General features: G+C 37.8%; 3 protein-coding genes across 3 annotated transcripts; 2 read left to right on the top strand and 1 right to left on the bottom strand.

Annotated features, from left to right (window-relative positions):
- The first annotated feature begins 2,962 nt into the window (after positions 1 to 2,962).
- Positions 2,963 to 9,467, top strand: prkab1a (protein kinase, AMP-activated, beta 1 non-catalytic subunit, a). Its single transcript, XM_026298168.2, has 8 exons — positions 2,963 to 3,062; positions 4,116 to 4,273; positions 4,373 to 4,542; positions 4,798 to 4,891; positions 5,112 to 5,226; positions 5,522 to 5,655; positions 5,975 to 6,043; positions 7,601 to 9,467. Exons 2-8 carry the CDS (start codon positions 4,124 to 4,126, stop codon positions 7,676 to 7,678), a joined length of 810 nt encoding a protein of 269 aa, XP_026153953.1. The 5' UTR covers positions 2,963 to 3,062; positions 4,116 to 4,123; the 3' UTR covers positions 7,679 to 9,467.
- A 1,305-nt stretch (positions 9,468 to 10,772) lies between these two features.
- LOC113124155 (phospholipase A2-like) lies at positions 10,773 to 11,704 on the top strand. Its single transcript, XM_026296629.2, has 4 exons — positions 10,773 to 10,835; positions 10,930 to 11,077; positions 11,169 to 11,302; positions 11,543 to 11,704. The coding sequence occupies exons 1-4, from the start codon at positions 10,787 to 10,789 to the stop codon at positions 11,659 to 11,661; spliced, it is 450 nt and encodes a 149-aa protein (XP_026152414.1). The 5' UTR covers positions 10,773 to 10,786; the 3' UTR covers positions 11,662 to 11,704.
- A 1,368-nt stretch (positions 11,705 to 13,072) lies between these two features.
- On the bottom strand, positions 13,073 to 15,857 carry ppp1r3c2a (protein phosphatase 1 regulatory subunit 3C2, duplicate a). Its single transcript, XM_026296628.1, has 4 exons — positions 15,750 to 15,857; positions 15,513 to 15,592; positions 14,272 to 15,345; positions 13,073 to 13,406 (listed from the first exon to the last, which is right to left on the bottom strand). The coding sequence occupies exons 2-3, from the start codon at positions 15,533 to 15,535 to the stop codon at positions 14,313 to 14,315; spliced, it is 1,056 nt and encodes a 351-aa protein (XP_026152413.1). The 5' UTR covers positions 15,536 to 15,592; positions 15,750 to 15,857; the 3' UTR covers positions 13,073 to 13,406; positions 14,272 to 14,312.
- Between the last annotated feature and the right edge of the window lie 9,768 nt (positions 15,858 to 25,625).

The raw sequence follows: 25,625 nt of genomic DNA, 5'->3' as shown, positions 1-25,625 counted from the left end.
ACATGATGCTCCCACCACCATGTTTCACTGTAGGGATTGTATTGGGCAGGTGATGAGCAGTGCCTGGTTTTCTCCACACATACCGCTTAGAATTAACGCCAAAAAGTTTAATCTTGGTCTCATCAGACCAGAGAATCTTATTTCTCATAGTCTGGGAATCCTTCATGTGTTTTTTGGCAAACTCTATGCGGGCTTTCATGTGTCTTGCACTGAGGAGAGGCTTCCGTCGGGCCCCTCTGCCATAAAGCCCCGACTGGTGGAGGGCTGCAGTGATAGTTGACTTTGTGGAACTTTCTCCCATCTCCCTACTGCATCTCTGGAGCTCAGCCACAGTGATCTTTGGGTTCTTTACCTCTCTCACCAAGGCTCTTCTCTCATGATTGCTCAGTTTGGCTGGACAGCCAGGTCTAGGAAGAGTTCTGGTCGTCCCAAACTTTTTCCATTTGAGGATTATGGAGGCCACTGTGCTCTTAGGAACCTTGAGTGCTGCAGAAATTCTTTTGTAACCTTGGCCAGATCTGTGCCTTGCCACAATTCTGTCTCTGAGCTCCTTGGGCAGTTCCTTCGACCTCATGATTCTCATTTGCTCTGACATGCACTGTGAGCTGTAAGGTCTTATATAGACAGGTGTGTGCCTTTCCTAATCAAGTCCAATCAGTTTAATTAAGCACAGCTGGACTCCAATGAAGGAGCAGAACCATCTCAAGGAGGATCAGAAGAAATGGACAGCATGTGAGTTAAATATGAGTGTCACTGCAAAGTGTCTGAATACTTATGACCATGTGATATTTCAGTTTTTCTTTTTTAATAAATTTGCAAAAATTTCTACATTAGTGTTTTTTTCTGTCAAGATGGGGTGCTGAGTGTACGTTAATGAGAAATAAAATGAACTTTTTTGATTTTGGCAAATGGCTGCAATGACACAAAGAGTGAAAAATTTAAAGGGGTCTGAATACTTTCCGTACCCACTGTAAATATATATCACACTAACTAGTTAGACATTATGATCTTCCGGACCTTTGCTTCAAGAAATTTTCTCTAACTGGACCTCTTTAAATTTTAGTTGAATACCCCTGGCCTAAACTGTTTATTTTTGAATTAATGAATTAAAATTTATTTTAATATTATATTTATTTTGCATAAATATAATGCACTATTACAGCAACATCTTACCATAAGGGCCATTAGTAGTGGTCCGGAGCTTTCCATCATCTCACACAGACTTCCTTAGGGAAGGAAGGGGGAGCAGGTGGACTGTAAACAGATTAAATCTTAGATATTAGTCAGTCAGGCTGAAAAAATTGCAGAAAACATTGAGGTGCTTGGTGATGGTTTGTTCATGTATCATAGCTTGTGTGTATAGATTAGGAGCAGGGTTTAAGCTGTTTTATCATGGTGTGGATGGAAAGAGGAATGGAGTAGGAGTTATCCTGAAGGAGGATTTTGCTCTGGAGGTGAAGAGAGTGTCAGATAGGGTGATGACTCTGAAGCTGGAAGTTGAAGGTGTGATGTTGAATGTTGTCAGTGGTTATGCCCCACAGGTAGGATGTGAGTTAAAAGAGGAGGAGAAATTCTGGAGGGAGATGGATGAGGTGATCCAGGGTATTCCTAGTGGTGAGAGAGTGGTGATTGGGACAGACTTCAACGTTCATGTTGGTGAGGGAAACAGAGGTGATGAGGAAGTGATGGGTAAGTTTGGTATGCAGGACAGGAATGCAGAAGGACAGATGGTGGTAGACTTTTCAAAAAGGATGGAAATGGCTGTAGTGAACACATTTTTCCAGAAAAGGGAGGAGCATAGGGTGACATATAAGAGTGATGACAGGAGCATACAAGTTGATTACATCTTGTGCAGACGTTTCAACCTGAAAGAGATCAGTGACTGCAAAGTAGTGGCTGGGGAGAGTGTAGCCAGACAGCATAGGATGGTGGTGTGTAGGATGACTCTTGTGGTGAGGAAGATGAAGAGGACAAGGGCAGAGCAGAGGACCAAGTGGTGGAAGTTGAATAGGAGGTCAGGAGGTTCTTCCAGATGATTGGACAGCTACAGCTAAAGTGATCAGGGAGACAGGTAGGAGGGTACTTGGTGTGTCATCTGGAAAGAGGAAAGCAGATAAGGAGACTTGAAGGTGGAATGAGGAAGTTCAGGAGTGTGTAAGAGGAAAAGGTTAGCTAAGGAGAAGTGAGACACTGAGGACAGAAGAGAACAGACAGGAGTCCAGGGAGATGCAGCGTAAGGTGAAGGTAGAGGTGGCAAAGGCCAAACAAAGCCACAAGCCACAACTAAGGTGTGTGTCACAAGTGTGATGGAAAGATGGAAGGAATACTTTGAAGAGTTGATGAATGAGGAAAATGTCAGAGAGAGCAGAGTAGTAGAGGTGACTGTTGTGGAGCAGAAAGTAACAAAGATCAGTAAGGATGAAGTGAGGAAGGCGTTGAGGAGGATGAAGAGTGGAAAGGCAGTTGGTCTGGATGACATACCTGTGGAGGTATACTGGGCCGATAGTGCCAGCTCTCAGCCAGAATCGGGCCGACTGTGCTTGCTATGTGGGTCCTGACATGGTCATGTGAAAGTGGAATGATGATCGATGGTTTAATTCATTTTATATTTTAGAATTAGGCTTATAGCAGCATTAGAAGCCCTTGATTTGACATAAAGATTTTATTTTCATTATGGTGATTAAATATTAATCATTTATAGAGGTTCATGGCTCGGCGACTTATTAACCACAAGGTGCGGCTAAAAAGTCCATAAACTACAAGCAGCAGAGGCAGCAGCGGTCTCCATCACTCACATATTTCCTTTAGGAGATGCATAGTGTTCAAGTCCAACATTTAAAGTTGTTAAGGATCATTCATGTCACCGTCAAACTGAATTCCATGTTCATCTGAGTCATAGAATAAACTCATCCATGGTTTTCAGTGGGCTGTCTCTCTGTTTTATTTAATGCGCATGCGCAGCATGGGGGGCAGGTTTGTTTTGTGTGACCAAATGTTTAGTTTTGTGCTCGGGTGAAATGGGTTTGACGAGTTAACATCGACAGCTGGTACGCGCTGCTCAGGTAAACAGCTACTCGTTTTCCTGTATTTATTCTCCATGCTGTCACTCTTCAGTGGCTTTCATTTTTATGTAACGTCAACAGACACTAGCGCGGTTTGGGTTAAAATGAGCTCTAACCGGCTAACTAACGTTAGCTTCAGTAAACTACGCAGCTAACTTTTAACATTATCTCTAATATATTACACTGGCACCACTAGCTATATTACTGGTTAAAGACATCACCTGCCGTCCAGACAATGCAAGCGAATAAGGCTATAATACCATAAAAGAATAGCAGTACAGGTTGTTTTCTTGCATATCGGGTCTTCAGACGAGCTAACATTAGCCCTCCTCGGGGGTCAGAGCCTTTGGTGGCTAATGTTTTTAGGTTAACGTCAGAAAAGTCATCCTTGGCACAGCATTAATGTTATACGGTGTCACTACTCTGGTTATACCCTGCATTATACTGTTCCCGTTTGACATTATTGTTCCTTAATGTCAGAATGCGTGACACTAGTGGCAGTGGTGGAAAGTTACTAAATACATTTAATCTAGTAACTAGTAGTGGACACAGTATTTTAGGCTATTTAGTTAGTGCAATCAAAATCTATACCACAATCATCAACTGTATTAATGCTGTATAAACAAAGCCCTGGGAATGACTTTGAGTTGAAAATTACCCAAATTATTCCAGATTGTGATTATGCAGAAAACTTTGGCGTGAAATGAAATATAGAATTTGAGCTACTGGACACCAGCTCCTACATAAACCGTGACACTGAATAGACAAAGTCCTTTTCAGTCACCCTTTTATGTTACATAAGTTGTATGAAGTCTATTTGTAACAGAGTACAGCTTTGCTCTCCGTTGTCAGATTGAAAGCAGTGGCTGCTGTTTTATTTTGTTTCATTTAAAAAAAAAAAGGTGTCTTAAAGGTGTTGCAGGTACTTCAGAAGCAGCTATTAATAATTAATGACCTTACCTCAAAAAATGCCAGAACCTCTGCAGCCTTTTCTGAGCTATTGAATAGTTTTAAACTTCTATTGACATTGACTTTGTACTGACCTGAATGAAGATAAAGCCATGGGGAATACAAGCAGTGAGAGGGCTGCGATGGGCCATGGGGAGAAGGCTCAGCGGAGGGACAGCCGAGGTACCAAGGAAGGAGAGAGGCCAAAAATCCTCATGGACAGCCCCGAGGATGCAGATATTTTTCATGGTGAAGATATGAAAGTAAGTCATATGGATGTTTCAGAGACAGAATGTTGTCTGTTTCCAGCTTCACTTGTAACATAATGTAAGCAGCTAATTGTGTTTTTATGGGTCTTTCAGGCTCCTTTAGAGAAAGAGGAGTTCCTTGCATGGCAGCAAGACTTAGAGGCAGAAGACAAAGGGCCAACTTTAGACCGACCAACAGTCTTTCGCTGGAAAGGAGATGGCAAGGAGGTCTACCTCTCTGGATCCTTTAACAACTGGGCCAACAAGATTCCTCTTATTAGAAGGTGAGGAGATTCTGAAATTTTTAATGTTTTTTTTTTGGTCAATGCAGTTGTCAGATTGATTTCCTGAATTGCACTGTATATGCCTCCAGTATCTGGAAATAACAGTGGCTTTACAGATCCAGTTTAATGACCTTTTTAAATTAACCTCACTGACTAGAAGGCATGCATATTATTGACTGTTTTTAAGACTTACAGAGACATTAACAGGGTCAACTCACCTGAATGACAAACGCTTTCTCTTGTCATCCATCAAAGTCAGAACACCTTTGTGGCCATTGTCGATCTACCTGAGGGTGAGCATCAGTACAAGTTTTATGTGGATGGCCAGTGGACCCATGACCCAGCTGAGGTCAGTGGCTATTCTCACATTTTAATATGACCTTTAATAAAATAAAATAAAATAATTTTCCACACATCCTGAAAAATTGGGAGAACTGTACATCGAATGCAATCTTGAACATCCACGGCTGAGCAGCATGCTTGTTTAGGTTTCATACACTTGTAATTTGCTGTAAATTGTCTGGCTTGCTTATCCTTCTGAGCTACAGTTCTGAATTTACTGTTCACAGCCAGTTGTAACCAGTCAGCTTGGCACAGTCAACAATATCATACAGGTGAAGAAAACTGACTTTGAGGTGTTTGATGCTCTAATGGTGGACTCGCAGAAATGCTCCGACATGTCAGGTGAGTACTGACATCCTCTTATCGTTTCTGCTCTGTTAAGAATTACTGATGCAAAGTGTATGTTGTTCCATGTTGTCCAGCTACTGTCAGTAAACATTAGTAAACATTAGTTAATATAAACACAATCTTCAAATTGAATCTCAGAGGTACAATTTTAAAATTGAAATTTTGCACTATTGTGTGAACTGGCACCAGGATTTCTACACACTTCTGTGAAAATATTTAAAATTGATGTTCTGTCTTAGTCACACTATCTAAACCTTGCTCTGCTTACTATCTTTCATCCCTCCATTAGACCTCTCTAGCTCTCCCCCCGGGCCGTATCATCAGGATGCCTATGTTCCAAAACAAGAAGAGAAGCTAAAGTCTCCACCCATACTCCCACCACACCTGCTACAGGTCATCCTCAACAAAGACACTGGAATTTCTGTAAGTAGATGCAATGGATTTACATCAGGCTTATTCCATTGTTATTTTTCTCAGAAAACATGTACTTATTGTTCTCCATTTTGTGCTATAACTGACAAACTCCAACACATAAACTTAAAATGTAGCTGAAATATAAAAAAAGTTTATTTTGTAAGCATCTATAGTTTATTGGATAAAGCGTTTTGATTGTGGACTTTTGCATTAAATCTGAATATAATTACTGCATCTGAAATTCAACAGTAAATGTAAAAATGGTAAATATAAAGGTGAAGAAAATCTGGTTCAGAATCCCTGTGTTGTTTTTTCCACTTATAACCAGTGTGACCCTGCACTACTCCCAGAACCCAACCATGTGATGCTCAACCACCTGTATGCTCTTTCTATTAAGGTAAAGTAGACTGAAGCACACCAAAAGATAGTTGTTTCACTTCCTTCTGATGATATTTGATACAACTTTGTTAATGTTTGTAATAGAAACTTAGTGGCTGCTGCTGTTAGTAAGCTTTCAGGCAGCTTGCACAGCAGATTGTGTCTATGGAATGCCAACAAGCTGCTAATAGGGGTGCTGAAGGACGGATAGTTGTCCTGTTTTCCAACATTATGTCAGGAAAAACAAACTAGACATTAATATCAAGCTATAAATACAGACAGCAGTGTTAGTCTAAATGGAGAAAATAGGGGGAAAAAAACAATTGACCCATACACTTTTCATATCAGTTGGCAACTGGACAAATATTACTTTTTTCCAGTTGCTTTCAACTCTAGGACTAATTATTTTTATTATCTGTTATTCTGTTAAAACTAATTTAGACAATTGCACAGGGGTGGAGTTGATGCTACAGTCTAGATATGAAACATTTTAAATTTAGCAGTTAATAAATTACACTTTGTTGGTAGGTAGCGTCCACATTTTTCATAATGCACTGGGAATATGGAAACGGCTTCTATTGGTCCACTGGAGAAAGGATAGTTGTTCTGACAATTCCCAAAGTAACAATACAATAACATAGCTGTTATTTTTTATGGCAACTAAATGATGCTAAATGGTATGCTTACTGGAAGACTTCATAACTACTATGCTAAAATTACCCTGATTGATGGCATATTATTGTGGTCACAATAATAATATAAATGGGAGTAAATAAACAATAGTTTTGTGGCCTTCGCAATAAATGTTCAATTATTGGACATAGTAGAGTGTGGAAGCATTTCCCTTGTGGGTTGAAGGCTGAATTTTCATTTTACTGGATACCCAAGTCTTACTGTATTCAGTAGTAATCAGAACCCATGGTGAATGGTTTTTCCCATGCAACATGAACAGCATGCTAAAAGGTGTAGCTTATCTTAATGACATTTTTAAGGTTCACTCTGTCGGACTGAATTAAATTTGATTCAATTTCAATTTGGATTTATTTGTGTAATGCCAAATCACAATAAAAATAATCTCCAGACACTTTACATATAAACCTAACAATGTTTAATATACTGAATAATTAATGATTGTATTTGTTAAGACATATCCCACTAATAGGAAAGCGCAGAAAACACCCACATTTTACAGTGGATCTTTTTCTCTAACAGTGAGTTGCTAACCTCCATCCGTAAAGCTGCACCTTTTGAAGTTGGGGAATATTAACCAGGGGTGTTTGGTTTCCATTAACAATAGTTTTATAGCAGTTTTGCAGTGCTGAAACCACAACTGAAATTCTCTCTGTGAAAGTAACTATAGAAATATAGTAGTGGTAGGATGCTATATTGTCTGATTGTTGATGGGATTAGTGAGTGGGCCTCCTGCTAATCTCTAGGTTTTGCAGTATAGTAACACAGCTCATAGTAAACCTGATAGCACTGTTCTTACAACGCCCACATGTATTTAAGCTGTAAGCATTCAGTTCATTGTTAGGAAGTCAAAGTGTTTCCTCAATTCTGCCTTTTTCTATCACAGGACGGAGTGATGGTTCTCAGTGCAACACATCGCTACAAGAAGAAATATGTCACCACCTTACTATATAAACCCATCTGATTAAGACTCTTTAATTCTGTCCCAGTGTGCTAACTGTACACTGAGTGTACAACATATTACACCTGTTTTTTTTTCCATAGTGTAGAAAGAACAGGTAAATGCAGGCTCTTGGCTGTCAACCTGTTAAAAAGGATCAGCTTTGGATGAGGTGGAGGAGAGAGATTAAATATTAAAAAAGCACTTAAAACAATACATACACTAGAGTTAGGCATGTACAGGAACATGTAAAGTCAAGTTAGATTCTGCCTCATGGGGCATATCAAAGGATTCATTATTTTGAAGGGTCCCTGTACAAATTGACCTTTAGAGTTTTAATGATGATACATTTTATCAATCTTGAAATTTGAAAGACACCACTCTGAGATTATATCTTGTACACTCATTGTATATCCAGTTTCTGTACACATGTGTTTAGGATGATAAATGTCACTCTCACTCCAATCCTAAATACTTTGCCTTTATGTTTTCACTGCCCTGTGTAGTTTTCAGCATTATCTTTACTTAGTAAACATAGAGAGGCATTAATAAGATAGGACACTATGACAGGTCTCTAAGCAGACAAAAAAGAAAAATGCAATGAGGAGGACTTGTAATGCTGGGAAAATCTGACTGAAACACCTCAGAAACATGAGATTAATGTCGTCTTTCCCATGTTTGAGATGACGACAGTGGACCAGTCAAGAATGAGAATGCTAAGCTAAGGTCAAGGAAGGAAAAATGCACAGCAGTAGTTTTTCACTGTTTTCTTTTGCCTGTTTATCTTGAAACTGATAAGTTTTATTTAGTATGATTGCACAGCACACATTAGATATATTTATATGATTTGTGAAGAATTTAGTAATTTTGTAAAAAATTTTGGTTGATGACGTGGTTTGTTTTGTCATCAAAAGCTTTTACAATACAGTAGTGGTATGGTCAAGATCATTCCAGTTTAATTTCTCAGCACATCATTCGTAAAGACTTAGACAATATAGTTGAGACCAAAACCATAACAATGTTATTTTTTCATACATTCATTTATTTTAAACTTTAAAATGACATTATTGTGATCTAAAATAAACATTTATTTTTATGTAGAATGTGTACAAAATGTATGTACATTTGCAGTAACAACAACAGTGTATCAGAAGAATAATTACCCTTTTGAACATCTATGCAGGTGATTTATGTGCGTCTTCACACTGGCATATCAGAGCATGTGTTATACATTTTTCACTCAATTTAAATGCATTCAAAACAATTCAGTCTGGTTTCATCATAGAATGTTGCTAATCTTTAGGATTAATGCCAGTTTCTATAAAATAAAGTTTCAGATTATTTCATGTTTGAAAGAAAGAAGACAGAACAGCGTTAATAGAGGGACCAGCACAGGTTTTTGTGTGATCGACTTGAACGAGTGCTGAAGATTTTTGTTATATTTAACATGTTTGTACTGTTATTAGTCTGTACATTTTGTGACGTCTAAAAGTGTGGAATGATGTGTGTTAAAATTATGACTTGAACCACTATTTATCAATGTATCACTGTCTAATTATGATATCTAGGTGTAATTGCCATAAACAAATGTGGCTATGATGTTAATTGTATGCTAGTAGAGAGAGCTGGCAGCTGACAATCTGTTCAGAAAAGATCTGAGTTGTTTTTATCACTTCTGCTGGCTGTTCCAGAATTAACATTGTTTTAATTTATTAAAGCTAGACATTCAGATAAATTGAAGTATCATTAAAAAATACTGAGCCTTTAAACCATGCTGATCTATACACATTTTCAAAGACATTTTTATTAAAGATTAAGTTACAGCACAAATTAATATGCTGTTTGTGTTATTTGTATATGTGTGTTATTGTCTTGGCTCCATGTGGCTTTTAAATTTTTTAAAACATTTCAATAGTCTAAAATAACTTTTTAAAAACAAATAATGTGTCATTGACATATTTTGCTATAAATGGGAATAAAAAGTGGATTAATTATTCTCTTGATTTCATAATGCAAAAGACTAAAAGTGCAAATATGCAAAATACTTTAAATAGAAATGTAAAATATATGACAGTCCAAACACCTTAATACAGAAAAGGTTTTAATTGTTATTTTTCAGTAACATGTAAAAAAAAAAAAAATTAAAAAAAAATGCAAGCCAACCGTAAGAGTCATATGGTTAGAGCCAATATTTGAGGCAACACAAATTGCAGCTGTGAATCTGAAATGTTCTCAGATAGTTTTCATGTGGTTTTGAACACTTTACTCCCAACCTCTGAGCTCTTCATATCATCAAAGCACTGATCTTAAAGGTCTGGGATTTTCCATGTGTCTATACATATGGAAAACTGGTGTACAGGCTAAATTTGGCCCCATATTACAACGTTTTTTTGACAGAAGTGACATTAACTTTACTGATTACTTTTCCTTTGTAATGGTCATATTGTTAGTTTGATCAAAGCATATAGGTATTATAGATGTGTCATGCACATGCGCACACCTCAGCTGAGTGATCCTAGCTAAGTGTTAATCCGTGTTTGAGTCATGTATATTTATACAAACAGATTACAGCAGTTAGAAAATGATTCAGGGAGCACATACCTTATCCAAGGCTACTTTATCCACTACGTTTTGTTCCTATTCACAGGGAAAGCAAAAGATTAATTACTGAAAAAAACATGTCTGAAGTGTTTAAAAAAAAAAGTGGTCCTTGTGCACAGACAAACATATCCCCAAATGACATAAAATTCATAAATGAACTTGGATTAAGTGAAACGACAGTTTTGATCATTCAATCATACATTTCAAACATTAAATAAATCAGTATTAAGCATCACTTGTGTACTCAATGTCCCCTACATGGCTCCTTAATATGAAAGCTAATTAACTCCTTCCTAGAAAGATATTTAGGAATGCTGAGTTGGGTTAGGAAAAGTTCACGGAGATTGTGAGTGTTTACTCGATTTTACACCTGCTGTTCTGACTTTGAAGCTCATGGCACGTGCGTTGTGAGGCGTGTGACACTGTGTGGTATGAACAGCTGACAGGGCACAGTCCACCTGTGGTCCATGTATAAAGAGGACCAGATCTTAGCACCAGAGGTACACTGTGGCTGATCTTTTGGTTCATACGATGAACACTCTCCAGGCTCTGTTTCTCTTGGCTGCAGGCCTCTCTGTTGGTGAGAACAGTACATCAGAACAGAACATCTGTACTCATGCTGATTGTGAATAATATAAATTCAGTTTCGATTGTTGATGTCTGTTGTGCTTCAGCCCAGTCTTTGAACCACAGGGCACTCATCCAGTTTAGAAACATGATCGTGTGTCTGCTGCCTAATAGCTGGCCTCTTCTTGACTATGCTGACTATGGCTGTTACTGTGGAAAGGGAGGCTCTGGCACACCTGTGGACGATCTGGATAGGTCATGATTCAGCGACTCAGTTTTTATGCTAAAAATGACACATGAATGACACCTTTGCAGTGATTCAAAATTTGTCTTGTTTATCCTGTAGGTGCTGCCAAGTACATGACCAGTGTTACATTGATGCTATGCAGCACCCTGAATGCTGGCCAATCCTTGACAACCCTTACACCGAGTTCTATGACTACAGCTGTGACAAAGAAACCAAGATCATCACCTGTGGAAGTGAGTACACCAAAACTACTCACTTGAGTTTCTAAACTTCTTAACTTGCTCATAAAAAAGCAGAAAACTACACTTTGTTTAACTTTCTGTCACTACTTTTAGTGATTGCTACAGATAAATGTAGCAGGATGTGAGATACAACTAAATTTATTGAAAACAGTTTAATTTGTAGTACTCTTTGTTTTTTTGTTTTACCATTTGGTAGAGTGTAGTGAATTCTCTTTATTTTCCCTTCCTCAGGTAAAAACAACGAATGTGAGATGTTCATCTGTGAGTGTGACAGAAAGGCTGCTGAATGCTTTTCCGTATCACCTTGGAACCCTGAGCATGAACATCTGCCCAGTGACCGCTGCAAATAAAGACATCCACAGACTGCTGTATCAAATACAGATTTTAAGCATCCACATGTCAGATGCTTAGTTTTTTAACATCTATTTCATGACAATATTTTGCCAATTTTTATACCATACAATTTATCATTATTTCTGTATGGTACAATAAATTTCTCATATTGCAATTTTGGTGACCTGTAACCATTCATCATTGCTCCTATGTCCTTAACCTGTCTTGTTATTTTTGAAATTGTGAAGCTACAAAGACAGTAAACACACTTACTGTATATCATTTACACGCATGCCATTTAGTAATATTCGAGTCAGTTATTCAATGGTATATTAACTCAATTTACCACTAGAGGGCACTATGATCTACCTCTTTCTCCTTGTTTCAAGGAGAACATTGAGCATATATTGTAATTTAGCATACTCTGCCATCTAGTGTTTTCTCCACATCAGCTGTCCTGGTATATATTCAATAGAAATGACACACACAGTATGTTATATTTGCACTCTAAAGTGTGTATTAGCAGCAGCCACTTCTAGCTGTGACAATATTTTCTGGCATTGTTTGGTAATAATCTGATGTAAACTGTATTTGCATTGCTGGAGTAACTGGTTATTTCTATAAATGATTATTCTTCACAGTTGTCACACGAGATTGCTTTTGGCACCAGAAAAAAAAACAAAAACAAATGCAGTCACCAAGGCCTAACTGTGTGGGATTCAGCTAGCTGCCACTCTGAACTCTCAGCAGCTCATTCATTGTAATCACAGCTGTGGCTTTAGCCCAGCGGATCAGTCTTCAGGCTGTTGTTCAGATAACACTAAGCATCAGCATCATGAGCATTAGCAGCTGGTAGCTGGCTGCTGGTCATCCACCAGCTGTGGCTGCTGCTGGCTCAAAGATAAAATGAAAGAAATAACAAATACAAAGAAGAAGTATATTAAATACTGTCCATTGAAAAGCCCTAATACCTTTCATCATTAGCTGTTACAAAATACAAAGTACAAAAAAAAAAAAATTCATATGACTAATGATCTGGTTTTTCTTGAATTCTGAGAGGATTTTTGAGGTAATCAATTCTGTAATATATATTGACTCGAACAATAAATAAATAAATAAATAGAAACATTGTCCAGAATTCACACTTTTTTTCAAAACCGAGCTCGTCTTTCCCTTTGAACACACAAAAACATTTTACACTTCACACTCTTGCTACATTACAAGATGAAGTCAGACATATACAAGTTTCTATTCCTTGACCGTCACTGACATGCTAATAATATTCATATCTTAATTATGGTATGGTGTAATCACTGCTGTGTGTGACTGACCTGTCATGACGTGATGTTTGGGTTAATTGGTTTTCAGGTCTCTCTTGCGTGGATGAGCTTGATGTCAGTAAGACTTAAGGAATTTTAAGAAAAAAAGCTTCACTGACATTAGAATGACAGGAGACTTTTGCCAATTATTGCACTTCAAATTAGAGGCTGACAAAAGCCTTTGTGATGCACCTTTGCTGGAGAAGCAAAGGTTACACCTTCTCCTGAAAAATACTTTTCAAAATGTTTTTACAGAATCATCAAACCTAAAAATCAAGCAAACACTCATCTACTTGTAGTCAAGTCTGCCTTCCTCAGTGGTCCTTTGGGATACAAGGTGTGCAAAAGCTTCTGCGGGTGTGTACTGCTCACATGTGACATTCCAACTGATATCACTCAGCTGTGACAATTCCCAAAGGCTGTGGTCCTGGGAGGACACTAACCTGAGAAAGAAGAAAGCAAAGGACACAGAAACAAGTCTTAACAGGTGACTCAGAAGGAGTGGAACAGGAGAAACAGAAACACAGACTTTCTCATCATGTCTGCTACAGTATCCAACGATGACTCCACCCTTGCATGTAAACACAAGTCAGTGCATTATGTAAGGGTTTATGCTGGTCATGATGCTGCCATGGTTACTCGCTAATTGCCATACCAATCGTGTACGGCACAAGAAGGAACAACTCCTAACTTTTCACAGCAAGTACAGGAGTGTCTAGAACAGGCTTTTCAATGAAGAGTGCTTCAATGTCTTTGTGTTTGTTGACTTATTCTGTGTGGTATGCATCAAACACCCACCAGAACTCTGAGCAAAGAAAAACAGTATCTATGTGAAAGTACATCATGAGCATTGAGTCATCCATTTGTTCATCAGTTATGTTGGGAGAAAATGGGTTAGTAGCTGTAAGTACAGAGGGTTCCTAAAATAATCTCTTTGTCTACTGATATCTGATGTCTTTTCAGCTTTACTCTCAGTTGGGCCCTTTGTATCTTAATAAGGGCTTGTGTGTCATACTTCAAGTATGCCTTATTGCACAACGTGCTTTAATTTGTAAATGCACATTTAGAAGTATGTAGGCTTTAACATCTGCTGAAGGAAGACCAGATAAAGAAAGGTTTTTTTGAAAATAGATTTAATCAGAACATTAATGCAGTAAGTAATATTCACATTTCAACAGGGCTGTTCAACTCAGGTGGATGAGCCATTTTTACACAATCGTCTCCGACCAGTTAATACCAAGATTTCAGAAAGTTCTTACATCCCCAGATAAACTCCTTTTATCTTAAATAGTTAATTAGGATATTTACATTATTGACATGTCCTCTTGATTCTGCTGAGAAGGTGTGGGCTAATTTCCTTGGTCTACTAAGTTGAACAGAGTCTTCCACTCTTTTCTGACTCTCTTTGATAAACTCCTCTGAAGATGTTGCAGCTCCACAGAGCTCTGCACACTAAACGACGCATGTGAGGGCCAAGCTGGTGGCTGATGTTTGGAAAGTGTGGCGTAATAATGGTTAGCTTCTTCTTGGTTACCATTTGATCCATTGTTTTCAATGCACACCTTGTAATTCTTCCCTCTGTTGTTGTCCCAGTGTGTCGTTTTACCAGGTCCTGGCCTGAAGGACACACAAAACTCAATTTGCTTTTGATTTATGTTCTGGGGTAGGCTTAAATCAAAGGCAAAAACATCCATATCAGAGCCTGCACAGCGCCGCTGCTTCTGAAACGTGCAGGGGATGTCATGATGGGTCTGCCAAGAGTCAAAGGTCACCCTTATGTGCACAGCCTTTTCATTACTGACATGAGAAACACACACTCTTCCACTCAAGGAGTACTCTGAAATGTTGCAGCTTTCCAGCTGTACGTGCATCTCTCTCAGGCGTGCAAGGAAGGCTTTAAAGTTAAGTCTTGGCTGAGAGAAACCCAGCCGCAACTTGTAGCGGTGCAGTTTGTTTGATGTTGATTGTTGGCCTTGCACCTTGGCCAAAGAAGGTTTCATCACCACTGAGGAAGTGGGGGAAAGGGACTCAGGGATGAAAAGACGTACAGCAGTCAGTGCCAGTCCTTTGTCATCCGCAAAGACCACGTGCTTCTTGTTCACACTGTTGCCGTCTCTGCGGAAACAGCTCCGAAGCTCCGGGGGCAAAGGGGAAGAGGGCAGTGATGAAGATGAAGATGAAGAGGAAGAGGAAGAGTGAAGTTGAGAGTGGAGGTCGGCCATCAGTGGACAGTCAGTCGGTGGACAGTGATGCTGTGTGGGTTTCAGAGGAGACATGGACAACAGCTGACAAAGAGGCTGATGCTGGCTGAGGCTCAGACACATGGCAAAGTCAACTGGCATCACAGCAGGCTGGTGGTGACTACCAAAGACATGGAGAACTCTGAGGAGGAAGACGAATTCAAATGTGATCAGCTGACACAAATACATAGATCAGTTGCACATATTTCTGTTTCAGGATATTCTGCTTTTACAACTTGTTCTAATGCCTTTCAGGTAAAGCTAATATAATTCCCACATGCACAATTAAATGATGGTACAGTAGCTTACCTTGTACAATTCATTTTCAGCATGTAGATGTGACAGTGTAAATCTGTTGCCTTTCCAGGGATAAAGCAATTTATAATAATCTATACAGAGAAAGCAGGGATAGAAAGAAAATAAACATTTTCTCCCAGTTAAACAACAATCAGTCTAAAAATGACCTTTCCACATGAATGCAAACTACTCTGGAGAATAGTGACAGTTAAGTCAAAGGTGATGGTAATTTAAATGACATATACTTACCGATTTTGAAGCACTATTTGTTTCAGCAAACCAGTGAGAAAGGAAGAAAGGAAGAGATGATCATGGTCCCAGTCTCAGTGAGCCCATTCCAGAGCTTATGTGTGGAGTTTAGGAATGAGGCTGAACTTTCTGTGGTGCCACATTTGCATGCAAGTAGAGTTTAGCCAATGAAATGAAGCTCCTTTGTGTTTTTGTCCTACACCGAAACAAGCTGTTGGATTCAAGGGAGTGCCTTCTGTAATGATTCAGTTGCTCAAATATGAACATTTAACTTTTGTTGAGTATTGATGATAAAAAAAAATCAAATATGAAATGTGTTAATTGTAGATCCGACTGACAAGATGTACAGATTATGGTAGAACCAAAGAGTAACAATTAAAATGACACACACACATTCATTTGGGATATACATATATAAATTATTCTGTATTCCAGAGCTTTGTTATTGGGATTATGTTTTAACAAAGATGAGCTTTTTCAAATTGCAGGCCTCCATACCCCATTGCCGGTCATAAAGTTATTACTGCACACTGCACAAAAACAGGTTTGTTTTTTAATATACTGTATATTACTCTTGTGTTAGCCAGAAATTGTTATATGGAAAAAAAAAAATAAAATCAAGCTCATTGTTATTTTCACTGGAATAAAATTAAAATATCCAAACTGCTGAAAACAAGTTGAGGCTAAACCCATTCAGGGAGGTAACACAATGAAGCCCCAGGCAGATATAATAAAAAAAATTTACATGTTATAATTTTGGATAGTTCAGTAGGTAACTGGCAAAGAATTAAAAGAGTTTTAGGCACCAGTTAGAGCAGGTAACAGAAAGTGATAATTCATAAACAGGCTCAAACAAATCAAATTTTAAGAAGTGAGGAAATCATTGAATAGTTATGCAATTTATCAGATTGGCTGTTTAAACTGGACAGGTATCCTCATAAATTTCTTCATGGAGTAATTGCAAATTCAACAATACTGTGTGACTATATGAACTTGTGACTTCACTGTATGAACTTCACAACCCATTATTGGTGCAAATCAAACAACTATAAGTTATAGCCAATTGATTACAATGGCAAAATTAAAATAATATAAAATAAAATAAGTTTATTGTGCATAGCATGTTCTTTGTATAGACTGCCACCAGTGACATGATGTCATAATAAACCCCTGAGTAAAGATTTACTCAGACCTTGCACAGTCAGTATATATACACACTGTGTCTGAGTTTGTCTGTCTGATGACAGAAGATCCCAGTTCCATATCATGAAGCTAAACAGCTCCTGATGATGTCAAGATGAAAAACAATAACATAACCTGCACGTTGGTTCATGTGTCTGTGCGATTATAAAAAAAAAAAAAAATCTGTATATTGTGTATTATCACTTCATATTAACCCCTATTTCCTCAGCATCATGTTACCTAGGCAGCATGTGTGAAGGGCTCATACTGAGCACATAACCTAGCCACTTATCTTACCAAGTAATTCTGCAACATTTTGCATATGAATAATACTATTATCATAATAACAAAAAGCCATCAACTGTAAGACACGATTTATGGGTCTACAGAGACAGTCTTTATGATGTGAATATTGCAAATAGGTCTATTTAATAGTACCCATTAAGTTTGCTCAAGGATTTATCATTGTTACTGCACATCATATTTTATATTTAATATTTGCCACTATAACTTAGTTTTTGGCAGCTTTCTTTAAATTATACAGTAGATAACTACATAATAGAATTTTCAACACTGACCATTTCTTCAGCATTCATTCATCAGTGCTGTATGAGCTACACGGCACAGGTGTTTGTCTGCAGATCATTAAACCTACTGTCTAATTTCTGACCTCATCAGATGACTATGGTGTGGTATACCACATTGCTCATGAACCCATTAGAGCACATGCTAAAACAAACTGCTCTCATGACATCTCTGCTCTACCCCCCTCCCCCCTTCCAAGTCATTGTGGCAGATGTATAACGTTTGCCCTCTGTCTGCTGCGTGCAGATGTTCAGTGAGCTCACACGGAGTCATGCGGCATGCATCCCGGTTTTCTAGAGCGTCTGTCTACTTGTGTGCTTTACTGGCCTGTCGCCATCTAGATTTCATCTTGTGTTTACTGTCATTACTATAGGTTTAAATTTAATTTAAAGAGGAAATGTATTCATGTTTTTTGACAAGTGGGAACAAGTTTACCTTTGCAATTTTGCAGCAGCACAAAGTGCAAAACACCCTCTCACTATGTCATAAATACACCTCCTGTCACTAATTGCCACTAATGCCTCAGTAACACATCAGGAGTGTGTCTTAACTATGCTGAGCTGGTGGTTCTAATACAACAGAGTCTGAGGGTAGCTCTTTATACTTGTGACAAAACAAATTAGGTCCCTATTGGCATGCTGTAAAAAAAATTATATTATGCAAAAACATTTGCTTGTGTTCAACTTTGAGGTTCGGTTCAGCTGAGCTTCTTGCCTTCTGAATACAGTAATTGTACTGCATTTGTAATACACAAACGCAGTATTGGATAAACTGAATGTATAAAAATCTGTTTGAAGTCATTAAATACAGATCTCCCCAACAGCTTTTCACTCTATACAGTATATATGTGAAGGAACAGGATTCAGTGAGCTGCATGTAGTTGTGTAGACTCTCTGCAGTGTAACCTCATAACTCTACAGTTATTGTTGGCTTCTTCATGGCTTATGTGTTTGCTCTTGTCAGCTCTAGTTTGAATTGTGTATAATCAACTAATACTTCAGGACAAAACATTTTTCCAATGTGCCCTTCAAGCCCCAACATGAATGTAAAAAGTAGCTCATGCAACAAGGGAATTAATTGTTTTGCAGTTGTCAGAACATTCACATTGATATAGGTGTGTCACGTAATAACACTCAAAGCACACGACTTTTATTAAGGCTGTTTGTTACATTAATTGTGCATTGCCATTATTAATCTTTTGCAGACATCAGCAGTTGTATTCTTATACTGACAAACTCTGAATTCAACTCTTTACAAAGACACTGCCAATTTATGACTGTCAGCTGCTTGTACATCATGATCTGTACTGGCATGCAGCATCACATCCCTATTTAAAGATGCAGTAGATGCAGATCTGTGCATGTTATCTGTGTCAATAACCTGCAGTTTGGATTTTCTAGTTTTCACCACAATTACAGGACTGTTTTCTTTAGATCTAGACTAAAACCACTGGTACATATGAACGTCATTATGAGAGACAGAGGAGAAAAAGAACAAGTTTAGAGGATGTATACTCTGTGGCCAAGCCTGGTCGAGGGCCACTGCCCCGCTTGTTTATCAACTATCCCTGCCCATCCCTCTTATTACCCAGATCAAGTGTGTTATGGCAATTAGAACACATCCGATACATCTGCAAAATCTTTTACACTATTTATTTTATTCCAAATAATTCCTCCATACTTAAGACTTATTTTCTGAAACATACTTAAATACACTGTTACAAACCACTTTTGAAGTTTCAGCGTTAAATCTGAAATACCTCAAACACTTTAAGACTCAAGTCCATTCAGGGGTATGGCTATAATAAAAACAACTTCAAAGCAAAAAACTGCTTTTCTGCCTGCAGAACGATTAGGATTACACTTTTAAAAAGAATGATGAGCGAGGCTGATGTAAGCTTGCAAGGAAAGGCAGCAAATTGCACACTGTAACCCCATTACCACCCTTGACTGACTGAAGATAGCACCCTATAGGACCTCCATCGTCATTTGTGATGACTGCTTATACAGCCGAAAGAGAAAAGTGAGGAGCACCCCCCAGTGGGAAGAGAAGGGAGGACTCCTCCTCGCTGTGAAGGGCAGGATCATTGTAGTGTTTATGTAACTGGCACATGAAAAGCTGTATCCCTACAATTAACACTCCACGAGTCACTGATGGGAACAGAGTTCCATATGTTTATGTTGTGTCAGTTTTGCAACCACTGTTACAACAGCTAAGTAGACTGAGTGTACTACTGCCTGGTTTCTGTTCTTATGTAAAACTGCCCAAATAAAGCACCATTTCAAAACAGTACAAGCTTACTTTTATAGTATTCCTATAAATACATAGGAATACTATACACACACACACTCAAAGTTGATTTTGAGATCCATGCACCAGAATGTGTCACGATTTTTACTACTATGAATGTCAAGGTAAGACTCAATAACGCAGACAGACCTCACTGGGTAAAGAAACAAACAGTTTATGAATACAAAGAATAAATATATACAACTAAGAGTGTCCAGGGAACAAAGGAAAAACAATACAAAACCAAAACATACCCTGGGAGAGGAAACCAGAAATTAACCAGAACCAGGGAATCCAGAAATAGCAAACAGAAAAATACAGCTCACAGAGACACAAACAACAGAGAACATATTGCAAGGAAAGATCATGTAGAGTTACCAAATGACCCAGCACCAAAGAAAAAGACAGGGCTGGTATATAAACACAAAAGAAACAAATAAACACAGGTGAATCAAATTAAGGCAAATGAGAAAAGTCAAGCAATGAGACATAAACTAAGACAACACAGGAAAAGATAACAGACTAAGAGTCCTGAGCAGGAAGTGCAGCACAGACCCTGACAAAATGAGGAGAGGAGAATTAATATTGGAGCAAGTAGTGAGATTTGCACATCTCACTTATTAAAAAAAAGCTGAGTGGCTTATTCTTCATTATTAGACAAATCAAGATCTGAAATATTGAATCAATTTTGGGAATGACTTTATAAGAGTTATGGGGCAAAAAAAAAAAAAAAAATCTGTGTGTTGCAATATTTACCCTTACAGGCTGTGATTGGAGCAGCTGTAGATGTAGCGCCTACACTCTTATACCAGACTTCCTCAGCTTGGGCTGAGGCAGCTACTGGGACACCTGCTATTGCAGTCATCTATAAAACGTGGTTCTATGGGCAACAGGAAACAGGTTTGCAAAGAAAGACTGTGGCCATAATATGGAAAGCTGACATCACTGCAACCTGCCTGTGTTTTTCTAGAATAAATTTGTAAGAATCCATCATGAATAAAATGTGAATAAAGGGTGCTGCTAGTTGGGGCCTGCCTTTCATATAATCATCCTATATTATCTGCGACCTTCCACCAGAATATTGCCACAAATGAGTTTTGAATGAGACTAAAAGTATAGTGTCATGCAGCAGTCCTGCCGGATGAAATGCTTCTGACAAGTCTGAATACTGTCACTGAAAATTCATATCAAATCAAACCATATGGGCAAATAAAAATGAAGTAAGTGACAAAGATAGGGTTGTTTATAGGACCACCCGGTATTAAAATATTCTTTAATTTAAAATGAATTAATATGATTTAAGAATTAACAGGATTAAAGATATTGAAAATCTGACAGGAAGCAAAGGAATTAACAGAAAATATGATTATAATAATAATAGTGATGATCATGTAACATAGAAACCAGCATTGATACTTCACACTGATGAGTTTCCAGGCAATGTCTACTTTATGTGCTGGTAAAATATGCACTCATGTACAATTTATAATTTACTCATATCTCACACATGCTGCTACTCAGTGCTGTGCACAGAAGAAGAAGGATGAATGTAAATGCAATAATATCGCCAAGTATTAATATATATGCATGTTGAATTGCATATACACACTACAACATATAATCTTAATTCCTTTCCTGAAATACCAAAACCAGCAAAATGGGATTTCCAGGTAAGATTAAACAGTGATTTAAAGAAGATGCATATTTTTTCCCTTCTATATTTCCTTAAATCTTCTCATATTTATATAATTTTGAAATTGTTTTAGGATAGGAAGATGTCTAGTCTTGAATGGAACCTTACTTCCTCTTCCAGAGCATGTGCATTCTCATTCAAAAGGATAACTCACTTCCATTAGACCTCGTCATTGCAGAAGTGTCACCTTTGGGACCGTGAAGACTGAAAATCATGTCACTGTCAAGCACCAGATTTTGAGAGTCACACTGACCATATTCAGGTAAAAAAGGGGGATATGCTGTAGTTTTGAAGCCTTGCACCCTTTGATATACAGTAGATGTCACTGAACATTGCTCTAAGGCTCAAAATATGAGCCAAAAGAAACTAATTCCCTCATGTGCACTGTTACACCACCATCACCTCCTGCCTTATCTTTTGGCTGAAGCACATCAACCATAGACTTATATTGCTGATGCCAAATCACCTTGCTGTCAATGTGTCACCATTGACAGTAGGATTTTGTCAGAACAAGTGCCATACAACTCAACTATTTCTGGTAATTGTTCATTTTTTGACCATGAATTGCTTTGTTTTTTCTCTGGAGAGTAAAATCCAGCACAACCTTTAACTGCTCCTCGGCTGGTTGAAGGTTTGAGAAGTTGTGTGTTGAGGACAGGTTTCTGGATAAATTCAACACAATAGCCAGGGGGCACACAGAGCTAATAGAAAAAGTACATTCAGGGCCAAGTAGATGAACATTAAGAGTTGTTTGTTTTGAGAAGTTGAGCGCATTTTGGGTCAGTGATATTCCAATGCCAGATGTGCCCTAATTTACAGAGTGCAGGGCCATTTTGCTTAACAGCTGCGAGAAGTGAATCACTTTCTATTGGGTGTACTTTCACAGCTGGTGAGGAAATGGACCAGTCAGGTGAATCCACACGAAAGTTACTAACCTTTATGGATTTCAACTCTTATATTTAAATGAATCCTGATGGAAAATATTTAAAGAACAGGGACCACCAATTGTTCTAGTGTAATTTTGTGTTTATTTTTTTTATCTTTCCAAAATGCAAAATTTAAGTGTCATCGACCACACATTGCAGATCCTGTGCATATGCTGTATTAGCCTACTGAAGAGAGATTTGAGTGAACAGTATCCTGATTTCCCCCCTTGCATGAATTCCATTCTTTAGATGCTAAACACTGGTCTCCAAATGCTCTTGTACTCTCCTGCATCTCCACTTGATGGCAGTGGAGTATCATTTATAAAAGCAATTACAAAAGCCTCCTTTTGATTTTGCATCATCACCTTCCTACACAGATATAAGCACAATAAAAACTGCATTGTACCTTCTTCATTATGAATAGCACAGTCACACTGGCCTTTAGCCCACAACTGTGTTTGTGGCTTTGACTTTTGCTCAATCATCCTGACAGAGCCTTGTGAAATACTTTCCACAAACACAAGCACTTCTGCAACCTTGGACAGAATATCAGCAAATGATGTATGCTGTTGAGAACTTTAACAACTGGAGTAGTTCCTCTGCCAGGCACGCTGTGCACTAGTCTGGCATGGAAGCCATGGACAAACACGGTTACATTCTCAGAAATGTCCCAGAATCTTTTTTTTTTTTTTTTTTTTGTGAATGTTCTTGTACTGGCTGTGCTATAGTAGAAAATAGTCAACTGAAAGTCTGTAAATACATCATGCAAAGAGTCAATGATGCCCCCAACTAGAGTACATCACATACAGTACCAAGAGACGAAACCATTGGTGTTGTGGTAAAATATACAGTCACAGTGTGTATCATACTCCACTGCTGCTTCACAGTGCATAAGTACAGTGGTAAGAATGCACATACAGTATTTATTATAAGAAAGAAAGTTCCCATGTGGTGCAAACAATCGCAAGTAAATAATAGATTCCCAAACAGGAGGAGCACCGGGAGGAACCAAAAGTCTCAAGTGTTATTGCTCATTTCGACCCATTTTGCAATCGCATAATATAGTACAGTGTTAACCTAAGAGTGGGCAAACTGGGAGCTTAATTTCTACCATGCATGTCATGGTCCCACAGGCATTCTGTGCTAGAGTTTCATAGAGATTTACTGCATTTCTGCATTATTGAAAGGTCTTACATCACCAGAGCCTCAGTCCTAAGGAAAATGAACATTATTAATGAAACACTGTATCGGGACTGAAGAGCTTTATTTAATAGAAGAGGTTAGAAGCTGCTTTTATCACTGTTTTTCTGCAGTGTCACTGTACATGTGAATAAAGCCAATAATCTGATTTTGGATTCTGATCAAGGCTCAAAAGCAAGCACACAAATCATGCTGTTAATTTAAACTGCATATTTGTCTAATCATCAGCTTTGTGACTCCTTCACATGAAAAAAAAAAAAAGACAATATTTCAGTATCATAAAACCAAAAATTCTTGCAACCATCTCAAGACTGTAAATCTTGTAATATAACCCCAGGAAGGATGCTGCAGAGAGATGTAAGCAGCTGGGCACAAGTATGTTCTGAGCAGTAATGCAATCTGTTGAACGAATATATCTGATGTTATCGGTCTCCATGTCAGTGTGAGTAAGTCATCGTGCGCCTTGAAAAGACACAGTCGGATTTCAGGCTGCTTTCAACTGAGTGAGTGAATTAGTCGCACACACAGGCAGAACTGTATTAAAAATTCTTTCTTACTTCCTCATTCCCTGTGATGCCATTTGAGCTTGAACTTTTATTCTTTGTACCCTCATTCATCACATCCATCACTCTCTTGCATTTATTTTTATAGCTGGAAAAAAAAAAAAACCCTTTAAATGTATAGAATTAGCATGAAGTGCCAGGGATCACAATGGACTTTAATCATGGAAGAATCACCTCAGGGGTGAATAGCAGTCAGTTCCTATTGTTTGGAAATGGTCAGATGATTGATTCTTTGGATGTGAAAAAAAAAATAAAACTGCTTTATTGATAGTGTTTTAACATACTCACAGTAGTATAGTATAGTATTTAAAATAAAAATACACTTTAGATACTGTGACATTTGTATGCTAAAGTTTTTTTTTTTTTTTTTTTTTTTTAATTAACTATATCACACAAGCATTTCCAAGGACATAACCTAAACATTATATACCTTTTTATTAGAGAATGAAAAGGTAAAATGAGCTTTAAGTCATAATAGTAACAAATGTCTTACATTCATTTATACCCAATTTTACATGCTCTAACAAAACTGAGAAATCACTTCTTTGCAAACTGCTTAGTGAAAAGATTTTTCCAAAAATATAATTAAATGATGAGCTGCAGACAGCCTTTTTTTCTGACCTGGAGGTATAGTGTTTTTATAAGATAACACAGTTATTTGCTAAAAATCTTTGCCTGCCCTCATATCTGCACAATCTCAACAAATTAACTGCGAACATCTGTGCTTGCTGCCATCAAAGGACAATTCATGATGAAACCGTCACTGTGTCACACACATGGATTGATACTGTAAAAATCTCAGACTGGAAGGTGCAATGTTATTTCTATAACTTCCAGCTGTTGCACAACTTTTTCACTTTAGACTTTTAACATTTTATTTCTATTGCTATGGGTTTTTCACTTAATACATTACTGTATATTCAGTAACATACCAGAATTTGTGGTACTCCCATTGGGGCAGGTGAGATAAACCTCATAGAAAACAATTAGCTTAGCACAAACACTGGAAACGAAGGGAAAGAGCTAACTTAGCTCTGCCCAGAGGTAACAGACTACCAGCACAACTAGTGTAAGTCCTAAGCTAATCTAGCAGGGTAAAAGTTCATAATTACCTTACAGATTGTTATTGAACTTCTTATTTAATTTGCAATAATGTAACCAAAAATACTGCCAAAAAAAAACGACAAAAGTAGAGTGACAGATGAAGTAGCAAACTTTATATAATATATATAAAAAAAAAAAAAAAAGTTTAAAGAGCTCCTTGGGTATAGTGCAGAAAACACTGGTTGAATAATAAGTTTTACATAATTCTTAAGAATTTTGATGTAGTTTTAAATGAAAGACTATTTTTTTCATTTAATTGCATCTGGTTTATATCCATTATCCATTCAAAGGTTTATGAAATGATGTGAATAAAAGGACTCAGCATAAATTCAAG

This window comes from Mastacembelus armatus, chromosome 12, assembly GCF_900324485.2.
Source record: "Mastacembelus armatus chromosome 12, fMasArm1.2, whole genome shotgun sequence".
Taxonomy (NCBI): Eukaryota; Metazoa; Chordata; class Actinopteri; order Synbranchiformes; family Mastacembelidae; genus Mastacembelus; species Mastacembelus armatus.
The sequence above is the reverse complement of the archived record's forward strand: the minus strand, read 5'-3'. Positions and strand labels throughout refer to the sequence as shown.

What these genes read in the sequence shown, in the direction of transcription:
- prkab1a (XM_026298168.2), top strand. Translation starts at nt 4,124, where the DNA reads ATGGGGAATACAAGCAGTGAGAGGGCTGCGATGGGCCATGGGGAGAAG. An exon ending in TTCATGGTGAAGATATGAAA is followed by an intron (nt 4,274 to 4,372) that starts GTAAGTCATATG and finishes TGGGTCTTTCAG; the next exon opens with GCTCCTTTAGAGAAAGAGGA. An exon ending in GGACCCATGACCCAGCTGAG is followed by an intron (nt 4,892 to 5,111) that starts GTCAGTGGCTAT and finishes TACTGTTCACAG; the next exon opens with CCAGTTGTAACCAGTCAGCT.
- LOC113124155 (XM_026296629.2), top strand. Translation starts at nt 10,787, where the DNA reads ATGAACACTCTCCAGGCTCTGTTTCTCTTGGCTGCAGGCCTCTCTGTT. An exon ending in GGCTGCAGGCCTCTCTGTTG is followed by an intron (nt 10,836 to 10,929) that starts GTGAGAACAGTA and finishes GTTGTGCTTCAG; the next exon opens with CCCAGTCTTTGAACCACAGG. An exon ending in CCTGTGGACGATCTGGATAG is followed by an intron (nt 11,078 to 11,168) that starts GTCATGATTCAG and finishes TTTATCCTGTAG; the next exon opens with GTGCTGCCAAGTACATGACC.
- ppp1r3c2a (XM_026296628.1), bottom strand. Translation starts at nt 15,535, where the DNA reads ATGCTGAAAATGAATTGTACAAG. An exon ending in CTGAAAATGAATTGTACAAG is followed by an intron (nt 15,346 to 15,512) that starts GTAAGCTACTGT and finishes CTTCCTCCTCAG; the next exon opens with AGTTCTCCATGTCTTTGGTA.